General features: G+C 36.0%; 1 protein-coding gene across 8 annotated transcripts in view; it reads right to left on the reverse strand.

Moving 5' to 3' along the window:
* The window catches only part of CLHC1 (clathrin heavy chain linker domain containing 1), a 40,254-nt gene that overhangs the window by 10,710 nt on the left and 8,708 nt on the right, over positions 1-20,836 (reverse strand). For 5 of the 8 annotated variants that reach the window (XM_007075399.3, XM_042981406.1, XM_042981408.1 and 2 more), the window contains 7 exons: positions 20,379-20,566; positions 16,654-16,787; positions 15,024-15,225; positions 14,801-14,913; positions 13,617-13,701; positions 12,000-12,106; positions 4,927-5,101 (listed from right to left, as the gene is read on the reverse strand). In XM_007075399.3, the coding sequence (XP_007075461.1) occupies positions 4,927-5,101; positions 12,000-12,106; positions 13,617-13,701; positions 14,801-14,913; positions 15,024-15,225; positions 16,654-16,787; positions 20,379-20,566 (1,004 nt within the window). The remainder of the gene's footprint in view (positions 1-4,926; positions 5,102-11,999; positions 12,107-13,616; positions 13,702-14,800; positions 14,914-15,023; positions 15,226-16,653; positions 16,788-20,378; positions 20,567-20,836) is intronic. The other 3 variants (XM_015544927.2, XM_015544924.2, XM_042981411.1) reach the window with 1 other exon arrangement.

Raw genomic sequence — 20,836 nt, forward strand, 5'->3', positions numbered from 1 at the left:
GTATATTTGATTATAAACCAGATTATAGATTTTTTTTTAATGTTTATTTATTTTAAAGAGAGAGAGAGAGAGAGAGAGAGAAGACACAAGTCGGGGAAGGGCAGAGAGAGAGTGGGAGACACAAAATCCAAAGCAGACTCCAGGCTCTGAGCTGTCAGCACAGAGCCCAAAGTGGGGCTTGAACCCACAAACCTTGAGATCATGACCTGAGCCAAAGTCAGACATTCAACTGACTGAGCCACCCAGGCACCCCAGATTGTAGATTTTTTTAAGCCAAAATAAAGGTAATATACAATCACTAAATCTATGCATCATATTTATTTACTGTTATTTTGTAGGATTTGGGTTTGTCAAGTTAATATTTCAGAGGATATTTTCCTCTTCCGGGAGCAATATCTGCAATTTAGAGAGCCAATGCCAACAAAACATTTCTTAAGTTTAGGCTTTCTGAGTCAAGTGATTAGACTTTCCCCAGGTAAGAATGACTAAGAGAGCCAAGATTAGTCTATAATCCAGGCTGTTTTATGGCTGGCTCTGTGCAGGGCTTCAAGGAAAGAACTGTAGAACTTTTTAAGGTAGCCATATGGTAGAGGCCAGGTCACTGGAGTCAGAGACCAGAGGAAAGAGGCTAAGAATAAAGAATGTGAATTACCTTCAGTATTCTGTTATATCATCTCAGGATCCTTAAGAGTGGTGGTATTTTCCAAATTTATGCAGTCAAGGAATTGCAGAAGAATTTAAATTCTTATAATTAAGAGGTAGAATTGGCCAAGAACAATCAGTATATGTGGGGAAATTAATCTTGTCTTATGTGTCTCTGCATCAGACAACAGGTGTTAATGAACATGCACTTTCTAATGGTGTTCTCATGTCTGAACCATTTCCAGTGCTCCCTGACAAGTACTTTCTGTAGAGAGCGTAGAAGGTGGGACCAGGTAGAAAAAGAAAGAGGCAAAGGGTAAAAAGAGGGGTATATGTACGAAGAAGTTTCCTAAAACAGAATTAACTATTACGTGAACAGTAAGTGAAGGCCATAACAAGAGGGGGTGGGAAAAAGATACTTTACACTGGTAAACAATAGTGCCATCAATCTAGGACAGTTTCGGACTCCCCAGTGTCATGCAGGGGAAATGGTGAATTTGGAATGGGTGGCAGTAGGCACTAGTATGCAAACTTGCCATTTTTAAGTCTGGGACATTTAGAAGTCATGAATTTGTTATTTAGGGAGTGCTTACATTAGTCCTTCCATCTCCCTTATGATATACTTCTTAAATATGAGAACTGTAACTACTCTCTAATATGTAGCCTACATCTGTATGTATCCAGAACCAAGCAAGCATAGTCCTTAGACTGAAAAATAAGCAGGCTGTGGTTACCAGACAGATGACAGGACTTTCCTCACTCTGCCTTCCAATACTCACAGCCCAACCCATGTCCACCAGACCCAGCAAAAGTAGCTTGATCTTCATAAATAGGCAGACACTGTTTTAGTCCCCTTTACTGGACCAGTGACTCTTCCCCAGCTGACTACTAACAGCTCACAGCTGTTGCCTTCCCCAGAGAACAGCCTTCCCCAGCTGTTGCCCTAAGCTGACTAGCTACCTTGCCCAGAAAATTATGCTTATCTTTCAACCCCCCAGTAGTGTAGAGCTGACAACTGATTAGTAAGGAATAAAAAGGTCAGTACCATAATTCAAAAAGAAGCAAGTCTGGCAGGATTTATGTTCCATAGTCCTCCCCCTGTAATACTAGCTAATACTAGATTTTAACCTGAGTTCACATCGTAGCTTGGTTCTTTCCGCTTCCCTATCCCATCTCACTCCTTCACTTATAATATTTCTCGAGGAGTAGTCTATCAGTAAATGATATGCACTCAAATCCAATTATCACGCTCTCTTTAAGGGAATAGGGAACCTGAGGGCCAAACATATTCCTCTCTGCCTTGTTGTGTAACAACAATCTTACCTTTTCATGATAACCAAAGTTGACTATGACTCACAGAACCTAAATTTGCAGGCATGAGAATTTTATGTGTCATCCTGACTGGCTCATAGAGTGCCCAGATATTTAGTCATATATTATTCTGTGTGAGTCCGTGAGGATGTATTTGAAAGAGAGTAACATTTGAATCACTAGACTGAATAAAGCAGATTGCTGTGAATGTGGATAGCTCTCATCCCATCAGTTGATGGCCTGGAGGGTACAAAAAAGGCTGACCCTCTTTCATATAAAGCGGAACTCCTCCTGCCTGACCGCTTAGCTGGGACAGTCTTTTCCTACCTTTGGACTCAAAAAGAAACATTGGCTCTTCTTGGGTCTTGAGCAGCCTGAAACTTACACCATTGGCAGCTTTCTTGGGTCTCTAGCTTGCTGACTGTGGATCTTAAGACTTATCAGCCTCCATATTCACAGGAGCCAATTTCTTCATGGGTGTGTGTATGTATATATATCCTATTGATTCTGTTTCTCTAGAGAACCTTGATTCCACCAAGTGGGTTACTGGGGAATCAGCTGAGCAGAGCCACTCTTTTATCTCCCAGACCCAAGTATTCTACGTACTGGAGATATACTATACAATCATCACTAGTTTAAAGTGTACATTCCATCCTGAAGGATGTTACTATGTCTTCAAAAGATGGAGCGACAAGCTGGCATCACCTGGACACAACCTGAACCATTCATGAACCAAGTTTGGGTTTTTTTCTTCCTTGCCTGCTAGTCTTAGGTCACCCCCACCCTTGCATGAGGCTTTAGGTGTGAGCTGTGGAAGTTGTGTTGGTCAGTTGGTGGTAGTTGACATGAGTTCTGGGCCACCTATTCCTGAAGCTAACTTGTGTACTCTGGATCTGCTTGAGCACTATCTTCACTGTACCTGATTTTAGATGGACTCTCTGAGCCCACCTGACCTCATGACTTGGTGTTTCTGTCAGAATCCAGTTCATGATAAGCTGTTCTAATTCTAAAGTCATTGGTGTTCCCTGGATAAACACTCCAACTTTAGGGGGGACTCAGTAGGCACTTTTGGAATCTTAAGTGCCTACTTTGGAATCTTAAGTATATGGTTACTTGTTACAGGTGGTAGATGATCTACTGGGATATTGCTGGGTAGTCCCGGGCCAGTTAAAAACTATTAGTGGGTAAATCAATAATCATGGTTTGATAAAGGCATGGAAACGACAGTCATCCTACCAGACAAGCCATTAAGACCAATAGAGTGCGAAGAATATAAAATGGATGATAGAGAAAGATGAGTAATAATTAATGTGGATGAATCTCAAAATAATTAGAGCAAAAGAGGCAGAGCAAGAAAAAAAAGAATACATAATGTATAATTCCATTTATATAAAATTCTAGAAAATGAAACCTCATCTAAGGTGACAGAAAGCAGATCAGTGGTTACCTGGAAATGGTGGTGGGGGTTGGAATGAGGTTGATTATCTTGACTGTGGTGATGATTTCATGGATGTATACATATGTCAAAACTTGTCAAACTGTACACTATAAATATGTGCAATTTATAATGTCAGTTATATCCCCATAATGCTTTCTAAAAACTCATCATATTGTACACTTTAAATATGTAGAGATTATTGTACATAAATTCTATCTCCATAAAGGTGTAAAAACCAAATTATAGCCCTATGATCAATTGTCATGACAAGGGCTATATATAGTTCATTCTACTAACCCTTCTAAGTTTCCCCCAGAATTTTAACCACAGAATCCTAGAGAAGTTGTGCCTAGATGGAATGAAATTAAAGTGAGAAGAAAATACATTTGTGTTGTGCAAATGGTTGACTACAGTAGATGCTGATTTAATGTTCTGCCCGGATCCTCATTACTGAGACAGCATACCCTTCCCCTCTGGGTGCTGGCTGTTAGTGGCTCACATGTCCCTCCCTTCTGTAGCAAATTGCCCTTTGCTGATGGGAGCCACCAGGCCTAGGAAGTTATGCCCCATCCAGGCAGCCTATAGCCCTAATAGAGACTAACAGAGAGGTACAAAAGACTGATCCCTTGCCTCAAAGGGGGCAGCTCTTTGGTGTGGTTTATGCTCCAGAGCCATCCCTCTACAAATAAGACCAAGATTAGAACTTGCCTAAGATCACAACCTTTCTTGGCTTCCCGAACATACACACACTCTTTCCTATTTTGCTTCACTCACTCCCTTATAAGGTTTTCTTGAGAAGCCCACCTTCTATCAATCATGTCTGAGGCTTTGGTTATAGGAATCCAAACTAAGGGAGCTCTAGTACAAATCTGCCTACCTATACTGAAATCCAACTCCAAGAAGCATTTCCTGCCTGTCCTTGCTGGTGTATATGTTCTTTTTTATTTTTTTTTAATGTTTATTTATTTATTTTGAAAGAGAGAGAGACAAAGAGAGGGATGGGGAGGGGCAGAGAGAAAGGGAGAGAGAATCTCAAGTAGGCTCCACACTCACCATGGAGCCCAACACCAGGATCAGTCCCATGAACCAGGATGTCATGACCTGAGCCAAGATCAAAAGAGTTGGATGCTTAATGGACTGAGCCACCCAGGCGCCCCTGGTTTATATATTCTAAATGCATCATGGGTCCACATCCATCCTGCTTATAAGTTTTCTCCTAGGTATATCCTTCACATGTAACCATAACCTCTCTGGATCCAAGTTCCTGCCTATCCCTCTCAGTAGCATGATACTGATAAATCCTTTTCTGTCCTGACTGATGAATTCATGGGTCATGAATCATCCCATGAACCACTATTACTCAACTCCTAATCTGGGTTTATGTGACTAGGCCCCGTTACTCCATGAATGCTTAGTAAATCGTCTCTGAAGGATTAATTGTTCAGGATAATGTGCTGATAAAAAACTACTGAAATCTTGAGAACAACCTCATTAACCATATATCAAAATTAAGTCAAAAGCTTAATTTTGCTTACCTTTCCTGAGTGACCCAATTGATAACTAAATCTAAACGTTTTTCAGATAATCCACATTGGATTCCTTCCAGGGTCAGTTCTGCATCAATAGGTCGTCTGCATGCATGACTTGTGCTAAAGATGGCTTCAAAAAATAAGAGTAATGGAAAAGGCTTTCCTCTAATTTTTCCAACAGCTACAGAGAGAAGAAAAGTTTTGAGTTGAATACTTTAAGTAACAGTTTGCTTTTTCTTACTTCATATTATTACTTTCATCTCTTTGCATTTTCAAAAAATTTCAGTCTACAATTATGTACTGATAATGTTTAACTAATGCTTATGGATTAAACTTTCATTGTGGGTAATAACTAAATATTATATGCTATATGAAAACAGAGGCAGAGATTAGAATGATGTGTCTCCAACCAAGGAATGCCAAAAGTTGCCAATAGCCACCTAGAAGGTAGGAGAGAAATATGCAATGTAATCTCCCTAAGAGCCTCCACATGGAACTTTTAAAAGTTCAAAGAATATACCACCAGCAGACCACTGTAAGAGATGTTAAAAGTAGTCTTTCAAGCAGAAGGAAAATAATACCAGATAGAAATATGAATCTACACGAAGGAATAAAGACCAGAAATGGTATATCCTATGAATATAAGTATTTAGAAGCATACTGTTTTATATAATACATAAAGTGGTATAACATCACATAAGGGTAGAGTATGAGAAGTAAAAGTTATGATCTATAAACCTTAAAGCAACAACCAAAATAAAACAACAAGGAGTTACAGCTTATAATGAGCAAAGGATAAAAATGGAATCATGAAAAAATTCAACTAATCCAAAAGAAGGCAGAAAAAGAGGGAAAAACAGTAACAAAGAAGAGATAAGAAAAATAGAAAACAAATAAAACTCAACCATGTCAACAATCACATTAAATATAAGTGATCTAAACACTCCAATTGAAAGGCAAAGATTGTCACAGTGTATAAAAAAAGTAGAATCCAAGTATATGTTGCCTAGAAGACACTGACTTTATTTATCGGTCTGTTTATTTTTATTTCAAGTTATTATTTTAAATTCTAGTTAGTTAACACATATGGTAAAAATGGTTTCAGGTGTAGAATTTAGTGATTCATCACTTACAAATAACACCCAGTGCTTATCACAAGAAGTGCCCTCCTTAATACCCATCACCCATTTAGCCCATCCCCTGCCCACCTCCCTCCAACAACCCTCAGTTTGTGCTCTATAGTAAAGAGTCTCATGGTTTGCTTCCCTCTCTTTTTTATCCCTTCCCCCATGTTCATCTGTTTTATTTCTTAAATTCCACATGAGTGAAATCATATGGTATTTTTCTTATTTCACTTAGCATGATACACTTTAGCTCCATCCACATCACTGCAAATGGCAAGATTCCATTCTTTTTGATAGCTGAGTAATATTCAACTGTGTATGTATATACCACATCAGTTGATGGACATTGGGCTCTTTCCATAGTTTGGCTATTGTTGATAATGCGGTTATAAACATTGGGGTGCATGTAGAAGACAATGACTTTAAATACAAAGATACAAATAGATCAAAAGTAAGAATATGGGAAAAAATATACCATGCTAATACTAATCAAAAGAAACATGGAGTCACATTTCTATTTTCAAAACCTACTACAAAGCTACAGTAATCAAAATAGTATGATACTGACATAGGATGGATATCTAGAGAAATATAACAGAATTAAGAGTCCAGAAATAAACTCTAAACATTTATGGTCAATTGATTTTTGACAAAGGGGCCAAACAATTCAGTGGATACAGAACAGTCTTTTCAACAAATGGTGCTGGGATAACTAGATATCTATACGCAAAAGGATGAATCCGGACCATTATCTCACACCATACACAAAAATTAACTCAAAGTAGATCACAGACCTAAATGCATAAAACTCTTAGAAGAAAACACATGATCTTAAGCTAGGCAAAGATTTCTTAGATACAACAACAAAAGCACAGCCACAGAAGAGAAGAGGGTAAATTAGTCCCCATCAAAATTAAAAACTTTTGTGCTTCAAAAGCCACCATTAAGAAAGTGAAAAGAAAATCCACAGATTGGAAGAACATATTTGCACATCATCTGTCTGATATGAGATTTTTATCCAGAATATAAAAAGAACTCTCACAACTCAATAATAAAAACACAAATAACATAATTTTAAAATGGGCAAACAGTAGACATTTCTCCAAAGATAAATAAATGGCCAATAGGCACATGAAAAGATGCCAACACTGTTAGTCATTACAGATATGCAAATCAAAACCACAATCAGAGGGGCGCCTGCCTGGCTCAGTCAGTTTAGCGTCTGACTTCAGCTCAGGTCATGGTCTCACACCCCATGAGTTCAAGCCCCGCGTCGGGCTCTGTGCTGACAGCTCAGAGCCTGGAGCCCGCTTCAGATTCTGTGTCTCCCCCTCTCTCTGCCCCTCCCCTGCTCATGCTCTGTCTCAAAAATAAATTAAAAAAAAAAACATTAAAAAAAATTAAAAAAAAAACACAATGAGAACACTTATCTTGATGAGCATTGAGTAATACACAGAATTGTTGAATCATTATATTGTACACTCAAAATTAATATATAACAATTTTGTTAACTATCTGGAATTAATTTTTTTTAATTAAACAAATAAATCCACAATAAGATACTTCACATGGTTTAGCAAGGCTATAATCAAAAAGACAGACATTAATAAGTGCTGGTAAGGATGTGAAGAAATTGAAATCCTCATATATTGTTGATAGGAATGAAAAATAGTGCAAATACTTTAGCAGTTCCTAAAAGCATTAACACAAAGTTACCATAGAGCCATCCATTCCCCTCCTAGGAATTTACCCAAGAGAAATAAAAACAAATGTCTACATAAAAATTTGTACACAAATATTCATAGCTGCATTATTCATAATAGCCAAAAAGTAAAAACAACCCAAATTACTATCAACTGCCAAATGGATGAACAAAATGCAGTATATAACCTGCAAATGGAATATTCATGTTCAGCAAGAACGAACCTCAAAAACATTATGCTAAGGGAAAGAAGTCAATCACAAAAAAACATGTTTTGCAAGATCCTATTAATATGAAAGGTCCAGAATAAGGAAATCCATACAGACAGCAAGTGGATTAGTGGTTACCTAGGGTTTGGAGAGGGAGCAGGAGGTAGAAAATGAGGAGTTAACGGTTCAAAATTTATTTTTGGAAGGATGAAAATGTTCTCAAATTAAGTTATGGCAATGTTACACAACTCTGTAGTTATAGTAAAATTATCCAAAAACATGGGAGTTTTCTCCAGGAACACAGTAAGTTATATTAATAGGCTAAAGGACAAAAACCACACAATCATTTCAATAAATGTAAAAAAAGTATTTAGCAAATCTAACATTCATCCCTGATAAAATTCTCACCAACCATAGAGAGGAATTTCATCAACCTTGAAAAATCTACAGCTAATATGATGAAAAGCTAAATACTTTATCTCTAAGATCAAAAACAAGGCAATAATATCTGCTCTCACCACTTCTATTCAACACTAATGGAAGAGCCAGTGCAATAAGGCAAGTAAAAGAAACAATAGGCATCCATACTGGAAAGGAAGAAGTAGAACTCTTTCTTAACTGATGACATGATTATCTATGTAGAAATTCTAGGAATATACGATAAAAGTATTAGAACTAATAAATAAGTTTAAAGATGTCACAGAATACATGATCAATACACAAAAGTCAATTGTATTTCTATATACTAGCAACAAACAACTTTGGAATGTGAAATAAAAATTATAATAATATAAAAAATATAAAATATTTAAAAATAAATCTGACAAAAGATGTACAAGACCTAAACACAGATTAAAAAATCACGTAATTCTTTTTGTTCCTGTGTCCCTTACAAAACTACAAAGGCTCTATGGTAGAAACCTCTTCTGTCATTACATTTAGGCTTTGGCTACTTTTATAAACACCAATTTAAACCTCAGACTTATAAAATTAAGTTTAATACCCAAAATGCAGAATGTCATCATTCACTTCTGCATGGTAACATGACCTCATAATCAGTTATCATATTGTAAATAATTGTTGGAATGGTTTCTTGACTTTGAGTTCACTGAATAAAAACTATAAAATTACACTGTTACATCTACTAGGATAAAATATTGAAAACTGTGCATGCAAAAATATAAGATGGGCCATTTACACACAATTCACAATCAAGCAATCTCTGTAAATAGATATGATCATATGCATTATGTATATGGCAACAAATTTTTTGTGTTCTGATAAACATAAAAGTACATTTTTTTCAAACTGTTGAATTTAAAGGGTTTTTTGGGAAATTTTTATGAAAAACAATCTGTATATATTTGACATCAAAAATTTCCATTTAAAATGAAAATAATTAGAAAAATTATCTGCATCTATAAGCTCCATTGAGTATATCTCTCCTGTATTTATACCTCCGTATTTCCTTCTGAGCGTCTCATCTTTTAAAAACACAGTTTAGTTTTAAAATAAAAGGATTTAAAAAAAAATTTTTTTTAAACATTTATTCATTTTTAAGACAGAGTGTGAGCAGGGGAGGGGCAGAGAGAGAGGGAGACACCGAATCTGAAGCAGGCTCCAGGCTCTGAGCTGTCAGCACAGAGCCTGACACAGGGCTCAAACTCAAGAACCGTGAGATCATGATCTGAGCCGAAGTCAGAAGCTTAACCAACTGAGCCACCAAGGCACCCCTAAAAGGACTTTTTTAATTCTGAGCAATACTCAGTTAAGTGCCACCTAATATTGGTGAATTTCTCTTTTTTTTCTTAATATTGGTGAATTTCTCAGCATAAGATCCACATGCCTAGAAAAGTAATAAAAGTTGGCTGTTTTCCAATTTTGCTGGTAATTACACCTATTTTGGGTATTAATTGCAAGCTTTGATTTCTACTAAAACTTATAACCCATACTTTGAACAGATCCAGTCAAGGGGAGAAGAGAAAAAAACCTTAGGAATGTACTAATATCACTTTTGACTTCACCAATTTCAGAACACATCCGAAGAAAGAGTACCTGGGTATTTGTAAGACGCCTGACTTTTTTTTTTTTTTTTTTTTTTTTTTTTTAATTTTAGAGAGAGAAAGTGCAAGTGGGGGAGAGGGGCAGAGAGAGAAAGAGAGAGAGAGAAAGAATCTCAAACAGCCTCCATATTCAACACAGAGCCTGATGCAGGGTCATCCCATGACCCTGGGATCAAGACCCGAACTGAAATCAAGAGTCGGACACTCAACCGATTGAGCCACCCAGGCGCCCCATGGATATCTGAAAATTTTTAAGTAAAATACTAAAATTTTCAATGTTAAAAAAAGACCTGAAAACTGAAAATTACAAAATACTGATGAAAGAAAGTTTTGAAGACTAAATAAACGGAGACATATACCAAGTTTATGGGTTCATTGAACCAAATAACCAATATTGTTCAGTGTCTATTCTCCTGAAATTGATCTATAGATTAAATGCAATCCCCAGCAAATTTTTTGTGAAGTTTACAATCTGATTCTAAATATTTAAATAGAAATATGAAAGAACCAGAATAGCCAAATTAAATTTGATAAAGAAAAACAGAAGTTAAAGTCTAACACTCTCTGTGACTTCAACACTTACTATAAAGCAATAGTAATCAAGACAGTGTAGTATTAGCATCAAGATAAACAAATAGATCAACAAAACAGATTAGACCTAAAAGTATACAGACAATTGATTTTCAACAAAGGTATGAAAGCAATTACATGGAAAAAGTCAACTATCCGGGAACAACTGGATAGTTATAGGCCAAAAAAATACTTTGACCCATATGTTACATCACATATTAAAATTAACTCAAACTTAATCATAATGTAAACCTAAAACCATAAAATCCTTACCAAAAAAAATAATAATAGGAGTTAAAAGCTGAAGATTAGACACAGATTTCTTATGTATACCACTAAAGGCATGATCCATAAAAGAAAAAAAATTCACAAATTGGATTTCAACAAAATGTAATACTTCTCTTAGGAGGCACCTGGATGGCTCACTCAGTTAAGCATACATACAACTCTTGATTTCTGCTCAGGTCATGATCTCACTATTCGTATGATTGAGCCCCATGTCCAGCTCTGCACTGACAGTGTAGAGCCTGCTTGGGATTTTCTCTCTCCCTCTCTCTGCCCCTCCCCTACTCCTGTTCTCTCCCTCTCTCTCTCTTTCATGTGTGCACGTGTGCTCTCTCTCAAAAATAAATAAATCAACTTAAAAAAACAACTTGTCTTAAAAAGATACTTCCAAGAGACTGAACAAACCACAGACTGGGAGAAAATATTTTTAAATCATATATCTGATAAAGGATTTGTATTCACCCAATGGAATACTACTCAACAATAAAAAGGAATGAACTATTGATAGACACAACACATGGATGAATTTCAAAATAATAATGCTGAATGTAAGAAGTCAGTCAAAAAGATCACATACTATTGTAATTCCATTTATATAAAATTCTAGGAAATGCAAATTAATCTACAGTGACTGAAAGCAGACTAACAGCTGCCACTAAGAGGAAGTGGACAGATAGAAGGAGATGGGAGGGGTGAGGATGAATCAGAGAGAGGGATAGCTGAGGGCAATGAGGGAACTTTTGGGTGATACAAATGTCAAAACTTATCAAATTGTGTACTATAAATATGTACAATGTGTTGTGTATATGTCAATTTATAACAACAAAGCTGTCTTAAAAGGAATTAGAGCAAATATGACAAAATATTAACATTTACTAAATCTTGATAGTGAGTACATGGCTGTTGTATATTTCTTCATACTATTCTGTATACTTGAAATATTTCCTCATTTAATGTAGAAAAACTAATCATATTCTTCAATGTGACAGCTAAAAAAACTGAGTAAATGGAAGAGATAGGGCTGGAAGCCTAGCTTTTTAGTCCCCACTTCAATACTCTTTCCATTCTATCAGGGTAAAAAAGTACAATTTGCAAACATACATAAGGTTCAAAGAAAAGTGCTTACCCTTAAATTTATTCACTGTCCCAATGTTTTGAAGAATTCTTCTAGGACTGTGTGCTGCAAAACAAGCTGCCTTTTCATATTCACCAAGCAACATTAATTCATTGAACCTACAATCATTGAATTTTGTTATATATTATAATAAATAGTACACACAAAAAAGAAATGATTAGAAATATCTATAACAGACTAAACACAGTAATATAGAAAAACTATAACTACGTTCATTCATTCTGAAAGATGCCCTTTCACTTCTTTCTGTAATATTCTGTCATGTTTTACAGCCTTTGAACCTTACCCTGTACTTTATTCCTATAGTACTTATTGCAAGACACAGAAAATGGAAAAAACTTGAACTGAATTAAAATGGGCTCAGATTTTTTTCTCTCGTGTTGTCTCTAGACGAAGAGATATTGGGAAAAGAAGGGCAATCTGCTTAGAGACTCAACGTAGGGGAAATAGTAATTGAAACACAATAGCTGCAGAACTGGAGATCAAGAGGTGAAGCTTATGTTGCTCTGCCACGAATCAGACTCCCAATTAAATATGAGACTAACACAAGAAGAAAAAATAATAGTTCAGATAACTTAAGCCTCTACTCCTCTTCCTAGGGTAAAATGTCTTCAAACCAATCCTTACCCCACAATTAACAAAACTATGGCAAACAGGATTTACAGTGTTGCAAATGAATTTGAAACCCTAGAGGAGAAAGAACAAAGTAATACTAATGAGCAAAATACATAAAACTTTTAGCCTCAACAAAGTTTCTTCCCTCATGTCTAAAGCTGGTAGACTTGAAAAAGCATACAGTGTAAGGAAATAAAACAGGCTTTGGTGCTGTCCCAAAATGATCTTTGCCCCTTCTTTGTACCACATCAATAGAACAATTACAAATTATTTAGCATATGAAACTAGGAATATTACATATGTTCCTTACATACTGGCCTCACAGGCTATGAATTAACCTCTTAAAGAATAAAGTCTTAGATCTCCTTAAGCCTCTATTATGCACTATATAATAACTTAAGTATGAGGGAGAAATATACCTTTTTAAAACATCACAGGATGGAAATGATGAAGGAAAAAAATGACTAAATTGGTTAGGATAATCTGACTCAAGAAGACATTCTCAAAAAATTTTTGTAACATCAGACTTATTGTTAGGAAATGCAAAAAAAAAAAAAAAAAATACAGTATACATAAAATTTAAACCAACACTCAAGTCACCTATATCCTCTGAAAAATTTCCTAGACTACCAACCTAATATTTTTTACATAAAGAATTTTTTAAATTCTAGTTTATTTTCTAATTTGTTTAGTAGAGTAAAACTGTAAAAATACAAAATCTAGAGACTATAACTCATCAAGATGCTAAATAAGTGCTATACATTTAATAAATATTAAGTATTTACTTAATAAATAAATAAATATTAAATAAACGTGATAACATTTTCACAAGGAAAACCAAAGCTTTTAAAATAATTTGTCTTTCATAGGGTGCCTGGGTGGCTCATTTAGAAGAGCATACAACTCTTGATCTTGGGTCGTGAGTTCAAGCCCCATGTTGGATGTAGAGATTACTTAAATATTTTTAAAATTATTTATTTATTTAATATTTGCCTTTCAATGTAGGAAAGCAAAATTTCAGCTTCTTTTGCCTTGCCTGGATCATCTTCAAGCAGTTCCTCAATAATGCCTGGGTCACCTGTAAATATTGAAAGTACCACAGAATATTTAAGATCAATCAATAGAAAATGTCAGCAACTTAATGCTATGGTTTCTAACAGCACCAACCTCTTTTTCTTTTTCTAATTAACTCAACTTTTGGGGTATTTTTCTTAAAGTTTATTCATTTTTGAGAGAGAGAAAGAGAGGGAGGGGCAGAGACAAGGGGAGAGAGAGAATGCCAAGCAGGCTCTGCACCATCAGCGTGGAGCCCAAGGTGGGCTCAAACTCACAAACCATGAGATCGTGATCTGAGCTGAAATCAAGTCAGACTATTTAAGTTTTTTAATGTTCATTTATTTATTTATTTTTTTAAACGTTTATTCATTTTTTAGAGACAGAGAGAGATAGTGTGGGGGAGGGGGGGAGCAGATAGAGAGGGAGACACGGAATCTGAAGCAGGCTCTAGGCTCTGAGCTGTCAGCACAGAGCCCAATTCAGGGCTGGAACTCAAGAACTGTGAGATCATGACCTGAGCCAAAGTTGGACGCTCAACCAACTGAGCCACTCAGGTGCCCTAAGTCAGACTATTAACTGACTGAGCCACCCAGGTGCCCCAACAGCACCAAACTTTTTTTTTTTTTTTAATTTTTTAATGTTTATTTATTTTTGGAGAGAGAGACACAGAGTGTGAGCAAGGAAGGGGCAGAGAGAGAGGGAGACACAGAATCTGAAGCAGGTTCCAGGCTCCCAGCTGTCAGCACAAAGCCTGATGCCAGGCTCAAACCCACAAACCGTGAGATCATGACCTGAGCTGAAGTCAGACACTTAACCGACTGAGCCACCCAGGTGTCCCCAGAACCAACCTCTTCTTAAAATGAGTGGCCTCCCTGTCCCTCTCTCCTTTATTATCAGGTACATTTTTAGCTTTCTCCCTTTGGCTTACCACATCCTCTATTTACCAATTATGTGTTAGCTGTTGAAGGAAGAAGCCCATAGGGTAATAGAGAGCTAACAGAAGTAAGTACATTTTTTATTTCTTTAAACTTAGCCTAGAAAAGTCATCACTCTTTAGCTTTCTGGGGGAAAAGATGATGTTTTCCATTATTTTTGGTAATTAAAAAATACAGATAAATTACCATGTAAATCTTTAGTTTTCTGAATTTGCTCCACGAAATCTTGAAATGAGCTGCTCATATCAGATTTTACCCATGAAGTAAGTGCATTTGAAATAATCTGCAGTCTTTGATGACTACAAAGAAAAAAAAATCAACAATACACTGAACCTAAAATCAAATACAATATTAGAATAAACATAAATAAAAGCTTCAAACTTAAAAAATATACAAGCAATCTTCATACCGAAACTGTAATTCTTTGTTTAAATTTTCAGCTAAATCTCTCCGTTTTAATGTCACCATCATTTCCTCATCTAAATCTGCCTTCCTCTGAACTGGTACATATTTTTTCAACATAACCTGTTTAATTTCGGCATATTTATCTTCAAGATGTTTCAAGTATTTAGTGAGAGCATCTAAACTGACGGATTCTTGGAGAGTCATGCCTAGGGAAAAGGGAACAAATCAAACAGGCCAAACCATGCAGGGTAACCAGTGCTCAAACAGCAAGTTTTAGCAAAATAAATCAGTTTACTATGTTATGAAATAATTAAAAAATGATAGCATGAACTTATAATTTACAGAACATAAACAGAATTAGCATACAATTTTAAATGTGTAGCAGTTTTAAACATATCATCAATGAAGACTGATTGTCCAAACCTGAGTATCTTAAAAAGTTTTAATGACCTCATTGACACACCTTGCAAACCTCTTAAATATCAATGCGACCCAATACCACTAAGAGTTTCTGCCTAACGAGTCAGGATTTTTGTCCGAAGATTTCTCTCTAGCTAAATCTTTCATTCATCTACTATAGTAAGCCCCAGGGTAATGTTTATTCTTTCCAATGCAAAGCTTATAATATCTGCTAAACCTTCACTCCTCTCTTCCTCATTGCCCCCTGTATTCATTATTCTTAACAACCCACTCACACATACTTAAAGTGATTCTCTTATTCAGGCCAATTGTTACCTTTATTATTATTATTTTTTTAATGTTTATTTTTGAGGGGGTGAGGAGAGGGAGAGGGAGAGAGAATCCCAAGCAGGTTCTGAGCTGTCAGTGCAGAGCCTAACTTGGGGGTCGAACTCATGAACTGTGAGATTCCAACCCTAGCTTAAATCAAGAGTCGGATGCTTAACTGACTGAGCTACCCAGGTGCCCCCAATTGTTGCCTTTAAAAGGCTTACCTCAAAATTCTCTCCCAGAAACTCCCCTGGATTAATGCTACTCGATTTTTAATCATTCCCTTACCCTGAATCCTCTCAGCATTTAATCAATTTGACTTATTCTCTCCTTATTCATATGTACCTTATTTGTAGTTTGATAATCATAATTTTATATTTGAAGTGAATCTAGTCCCTACTTCCACCAAACACAGGATGATCAACCAAACTCAGGTGAAATGCTGTGTTATGGAGCAGCTCATTGTCTTCAAGACATAGCTTCTTCTACTGAAACCAAAGTGACTTCCTAAAATTTCCACCTATGGACTCTGCCTCTGGATAAACACTGGTTGAAACCCTTAAAAGTTTTTAATACAGTTATCTATTCTCAAAGTCGTCCTTTTCTTCAGGATGAATATTTGCAATTCTTCTATCCATTCATCATAAAAACTTCTCAACTCCTGATGAATTCCAGGATATACTCCAAAGTTTCTTAAAATGTGACTTAGCTGAAGATGAAGAACCAGTGAATACTGACATCCGTGTCAATCAACCTAGAGTCCTGTCTAAAGCTGTTTGTAAAGTCTGGCTCAAGTCCTGGTACACTTCAAGATATACACACTGCAGCACATATATACTAATTTGTGTAATAGATAATAACTGAAAACAGTTGGAATTTTAAATATTTTAAACAAAATACAGTACCTGGAATAGGTTTTGAAGGATCTTTGGAGAAAGTATGATATTTTACTTCTTTTGCGTCATACTCTGCCCTAAGTTGCTTCATTTGGTCTATTTGCAATTGAATTTGTGAGGAATTATTTTCAATAACCCTCATTCTGAAAAACAGAAAGGCTTTCTTATATTTCTCTCAATGAATTTAGTTACTTAATCATAAGATTTAAAGTAAAACAGGTTAAATCATTATTTTGGCTAATTATAATTTTGAACCATTATGGACTTAGGTAGAGGTTTATAAAACAATGCCCATAAATGGGGCGCCTGGGTGACTCAGTTGGTTAAGTTTCTGACTGCGGCTCAGGTCATGATCTCACGGCTCATGAGTCTGAGCCCCACGTCAGGCTCTGGGCTGACAGCTCAGAGCCTGGAGCCTGCTTTGGTTTCTGTGTCTCCCTATCTCTCTGCCCCTTCCCTGCTCATGCTCTCTCTCTCTCTCAAAAAATAAACAAACATTTAAAAAAATTTAAAAAAAAAACAATGCCCGTAAAAAGTTAATTAACCTCACTAGTGAGAAACAGTTTTCTTTCAGAGCATCAATAAAATCTTACACTATGATTCACAACCTCACTGGAAATTTGTATGTGTAAAACATAATAATCTGGCCACAAAGTACTATGTCTACTTCCAATAGTTGAAAATTACCTTTCCAATTAGAATTATTTTTGTAATTGTATTAGTTTCCTGTTGCTGCTATAACAAATTGCCAAAAAACTTATTGGTAGCTTAAAACAACAGAAATTTATTCTCTCACAGTTCCAGAGATCAGAAATCCAAAATCAGCAACACTGGGCCAAAATCAAAGGGCTACACTTCCTCTAGAAGCTCTAGGGAAGAATCTGTTCCTTGCCTCTTCCAACTTCTGGGGGCTGCTGGCCTTCCATGGCTACATCACTTCAATCTCTGCCTTAGTGGTCACACTGCCTTCTCCCCTTCTGCCTGTCAACACTCCTTCTGCCTCTCTTTTATAAGAACACTTGTGATTGTATTTAGGGTCCACCTGGATAATCCAGGCTAATCTCCCTATCTCAAGATCCTTAATGTAATAACATCTGTAAAGGCCCTTTTTCCAAATAAAGTAAATTTCCAGGTTCTCAGGATTAGGACCTGGTATCTTTAAGGCAATTATTCAGTCTCCTATAGTAATTTTGATCCTAGAGCAGGAGGAACGATAGTTACTTCTTTGAGATAAAACTGACTTATTCCAGTAATGGGGATCTTAAAGACCAAGAGGTAGATATAAATTTCTTTTAAGCATTATTTGAAGTTCACTGCCTATCTTGTCACTAATATGTTGGCCCAGGGAAGAAATAACAGATTAAAATAAGTTAGATACATAAATGTCAGAGTTTTTGGCAAATTAAAAACACATTTGTCAGTACAAAACTGCTGCCTACATCTGATTACTATACAGAATTCCTGGTGACTACAGATGGCTGAGTAAGAGCCTGCAGCATTTATGAAAGAAGGACTGTAGAAATAAAACATCCTTTGGCTTTCATCCAATAAAGTTAAGCTTGTGGAAGAAGAGCATACTAAAAGTAAACAGACTTCCAAAAGAATTGAAAGCAGGGACTCAGATACTTGTACATAAATGTTCAGAGGCATTGTTCACAATAGACAGAGGTAGAAACAACCCAAGTATCCATCAACAAATAAACAAAATATGGTATATTCATACAATGGAATATTATTCAGCCATAAAAAGGAATGAAATTCTAATATATGTTATAACACTAATGCAAAGGTATCTAATTGTTGCTCCTTTCTATAACTACTTTTAGGATCTTTTTATCTTTGACAGTTTCACTGTGATAAATCTAGTTGAGAATCTCTTATTATTTATAATGCTTGGGATTTGGGAGGCTTCTTGAATCTGTGAATTGCTATCTCCCACCAGGGCTTGAAAATTTTCAGCCATTATCTCTTCAAACATTGTCCCATTATTCCTTTTTTTTTTTTTTTACTTTAATCCATTATAATTAACATAGTGTTATTTGGTCACAGATGTACAATATAGTGATTCAACAATTCCATACATCACTCAGTGCTCATCACAAGCATTCTCTTCTGAATTCTTTTTTTTTTTAATTTTTTTAATGTTTATCTTTATTTTTGAGGCATTAAGAGACAGAGCATGAGTGGGGGAGAGGCAGAGAGAGAGACAGAATCGGAAAGAGGCTCCAGGCTCTGAGGTCTCAGCATAGAGCCTGACGTAGGGCTTGAACTCACAGACTGCGAGATTGTGACCTGAGCCCAAGACGGATGTTCAACTGACTGAGCCACCCAGGTGCCCCTCTTCTGAATTCTGATTAGCCAGGACCTTCTCACTCCATCCTCCATGGATGGATCCTCCTTTTTTTTATAATAGCTATATTGAATATCATTCATATACCTTAAATCCACCCTTGTATACAACTCAGTGAATTTTAGTATATTCAGAGTTCTAAGACTATGACTTCTGGATCCAGAATATTTCATCACCCTAAAAATAAGACCCACATTCATTAGCATTCTGCTGAACAGAAGGCAACTTTCTATGCAGTCCCCAAGGGTTGAGCAGTTTACTTCTGGTTCACTCTACAAGGGTATAGCCCTTTAATGTCCCAGCTTTATATGATGAGGATTTCCCAGTAGACTGGACCCTTGGGTAGATCCTAGGCTTTGTCTTTTGTCCCCCCGAAGCTTATAGTCACTAGTTTTAACAAGGGCTCTCAGGGCCAAAGAAGCATTACTGCTCCTCTTACCTTTTATTACAATTTCGCGCTGATAATCTCTTACTCATTTGCCAGCTTCCTGTTTACTTTTAAAAAGATTTTTTAAAAATATTTTAGGTAGCATTTTTCCCAAATAAAAAGATCTATCTCAACATCTAGCCAACTTTATCACCAGAAATGGAGGTCAAATTTTGCATAGTTTTCCAAGATGATTTGATATAATCTATAAAAATCATGTACCCATTATTTACCAAACGGAACACTTGAAAATATAACACTACTCAACAGGAGAGCATCTTATCCCTTCCCAAATTACGTACTGTTGTGCTTCAGAGGATTAAGTGCTCTAATTCTGACAGTAATCGTGAAATTGTACTATCAAAACTTCGACATAAGAAATTACCTGGAGCAATTATCCACATCCTTCATTTTATAATACTACAATGTGCCTCCAATTACCCTAAGAGATATTAAAAAATTCTCCAATAAAATTATTATTTTTCACTTTAAAGAAGTAAAAAATTTAGTTATTTCAAGTTGGTAGGAAAGGTCACATAAAAATATAGCTTTAAAATAAAATTGAGGGGTGCCTGGGTGGCTCAGTAGGTTAAACATCCGACTTCAGCTCAGCTCAGGTCATGATTCTATGGTTCGTCGGTTCAAGCCCTGAGTCCGGATCTATGGTGACAGCTCAGACCGTGGAGCTTGCTTCATATTCTTTGTCTCTCTCTCTCTCTCTCTGCCCCTCTCCCACTTGCACTCTCGCTCTCTCTCAAACAGATAAACATTAAAATAAATAAATAAATAAATAAATAAATAAATAAATAAATAAAGCCATATCCAAATCTGTTTAAAACAAATAAAATTAAATTAAATAGAAATTCACAAAGACTGAGAACCACTGGTTTTAGTTACAGTGACTAGTTAATATAACCAAGTAACATCATCTTTTGGGCTACTTACTAATATACTTACTTTGCTTCAAGTTGGATTGTTCTTTTCCTGTGATATACCAATGCTATGGGCTCTGCTGCCAAAGCTTTAAGTTTTCCATGAAGACAAAATGCAGTCTTTTGGCTTTCCTTTATTGTCTCAATAAAGGCATCATATTCTTTTTTGATTGAAGTAAGAATGGATTTGTATGCAGTGACATACTCTATTACCTGAAATATGATTTTTCTGCCTATGGTACTCAATTTTTTTCTAGAAGATGATGGAACAAAAAGCCTTGCAAACAGCATTGTAGATTATTTCTTAAATAAAACATGATGAGCAATTAGAAGTCTTAAACTTTAATTCCCAGTCAAATGTGACTGAGTATTAAAGACAATTAACATTTACTGAATATGTATTTTGTGAATCATAATACTGTGAGCTTAAATATTTTTGCTTTACTTAATATGAACACAAACATTATATGATGTCAGTTAAAG

The sequence above is a fragment of the Panthera tigris genome, chromosome A3 (genome assembly GCF_018350195.1).
Source record: "Panthera tigris isolate Pti1 chromosome A3, P.tigris_Pti1_mat1.1, whole genome shotgun sequence".
In the NCBI taxonomy this organism is placed as follows: domain Eukaryota; kingdom Metazoa; phylum Chordata; class Mammalia; order Carnivora; family Felidae; genus Panthera; species Panthera tigris.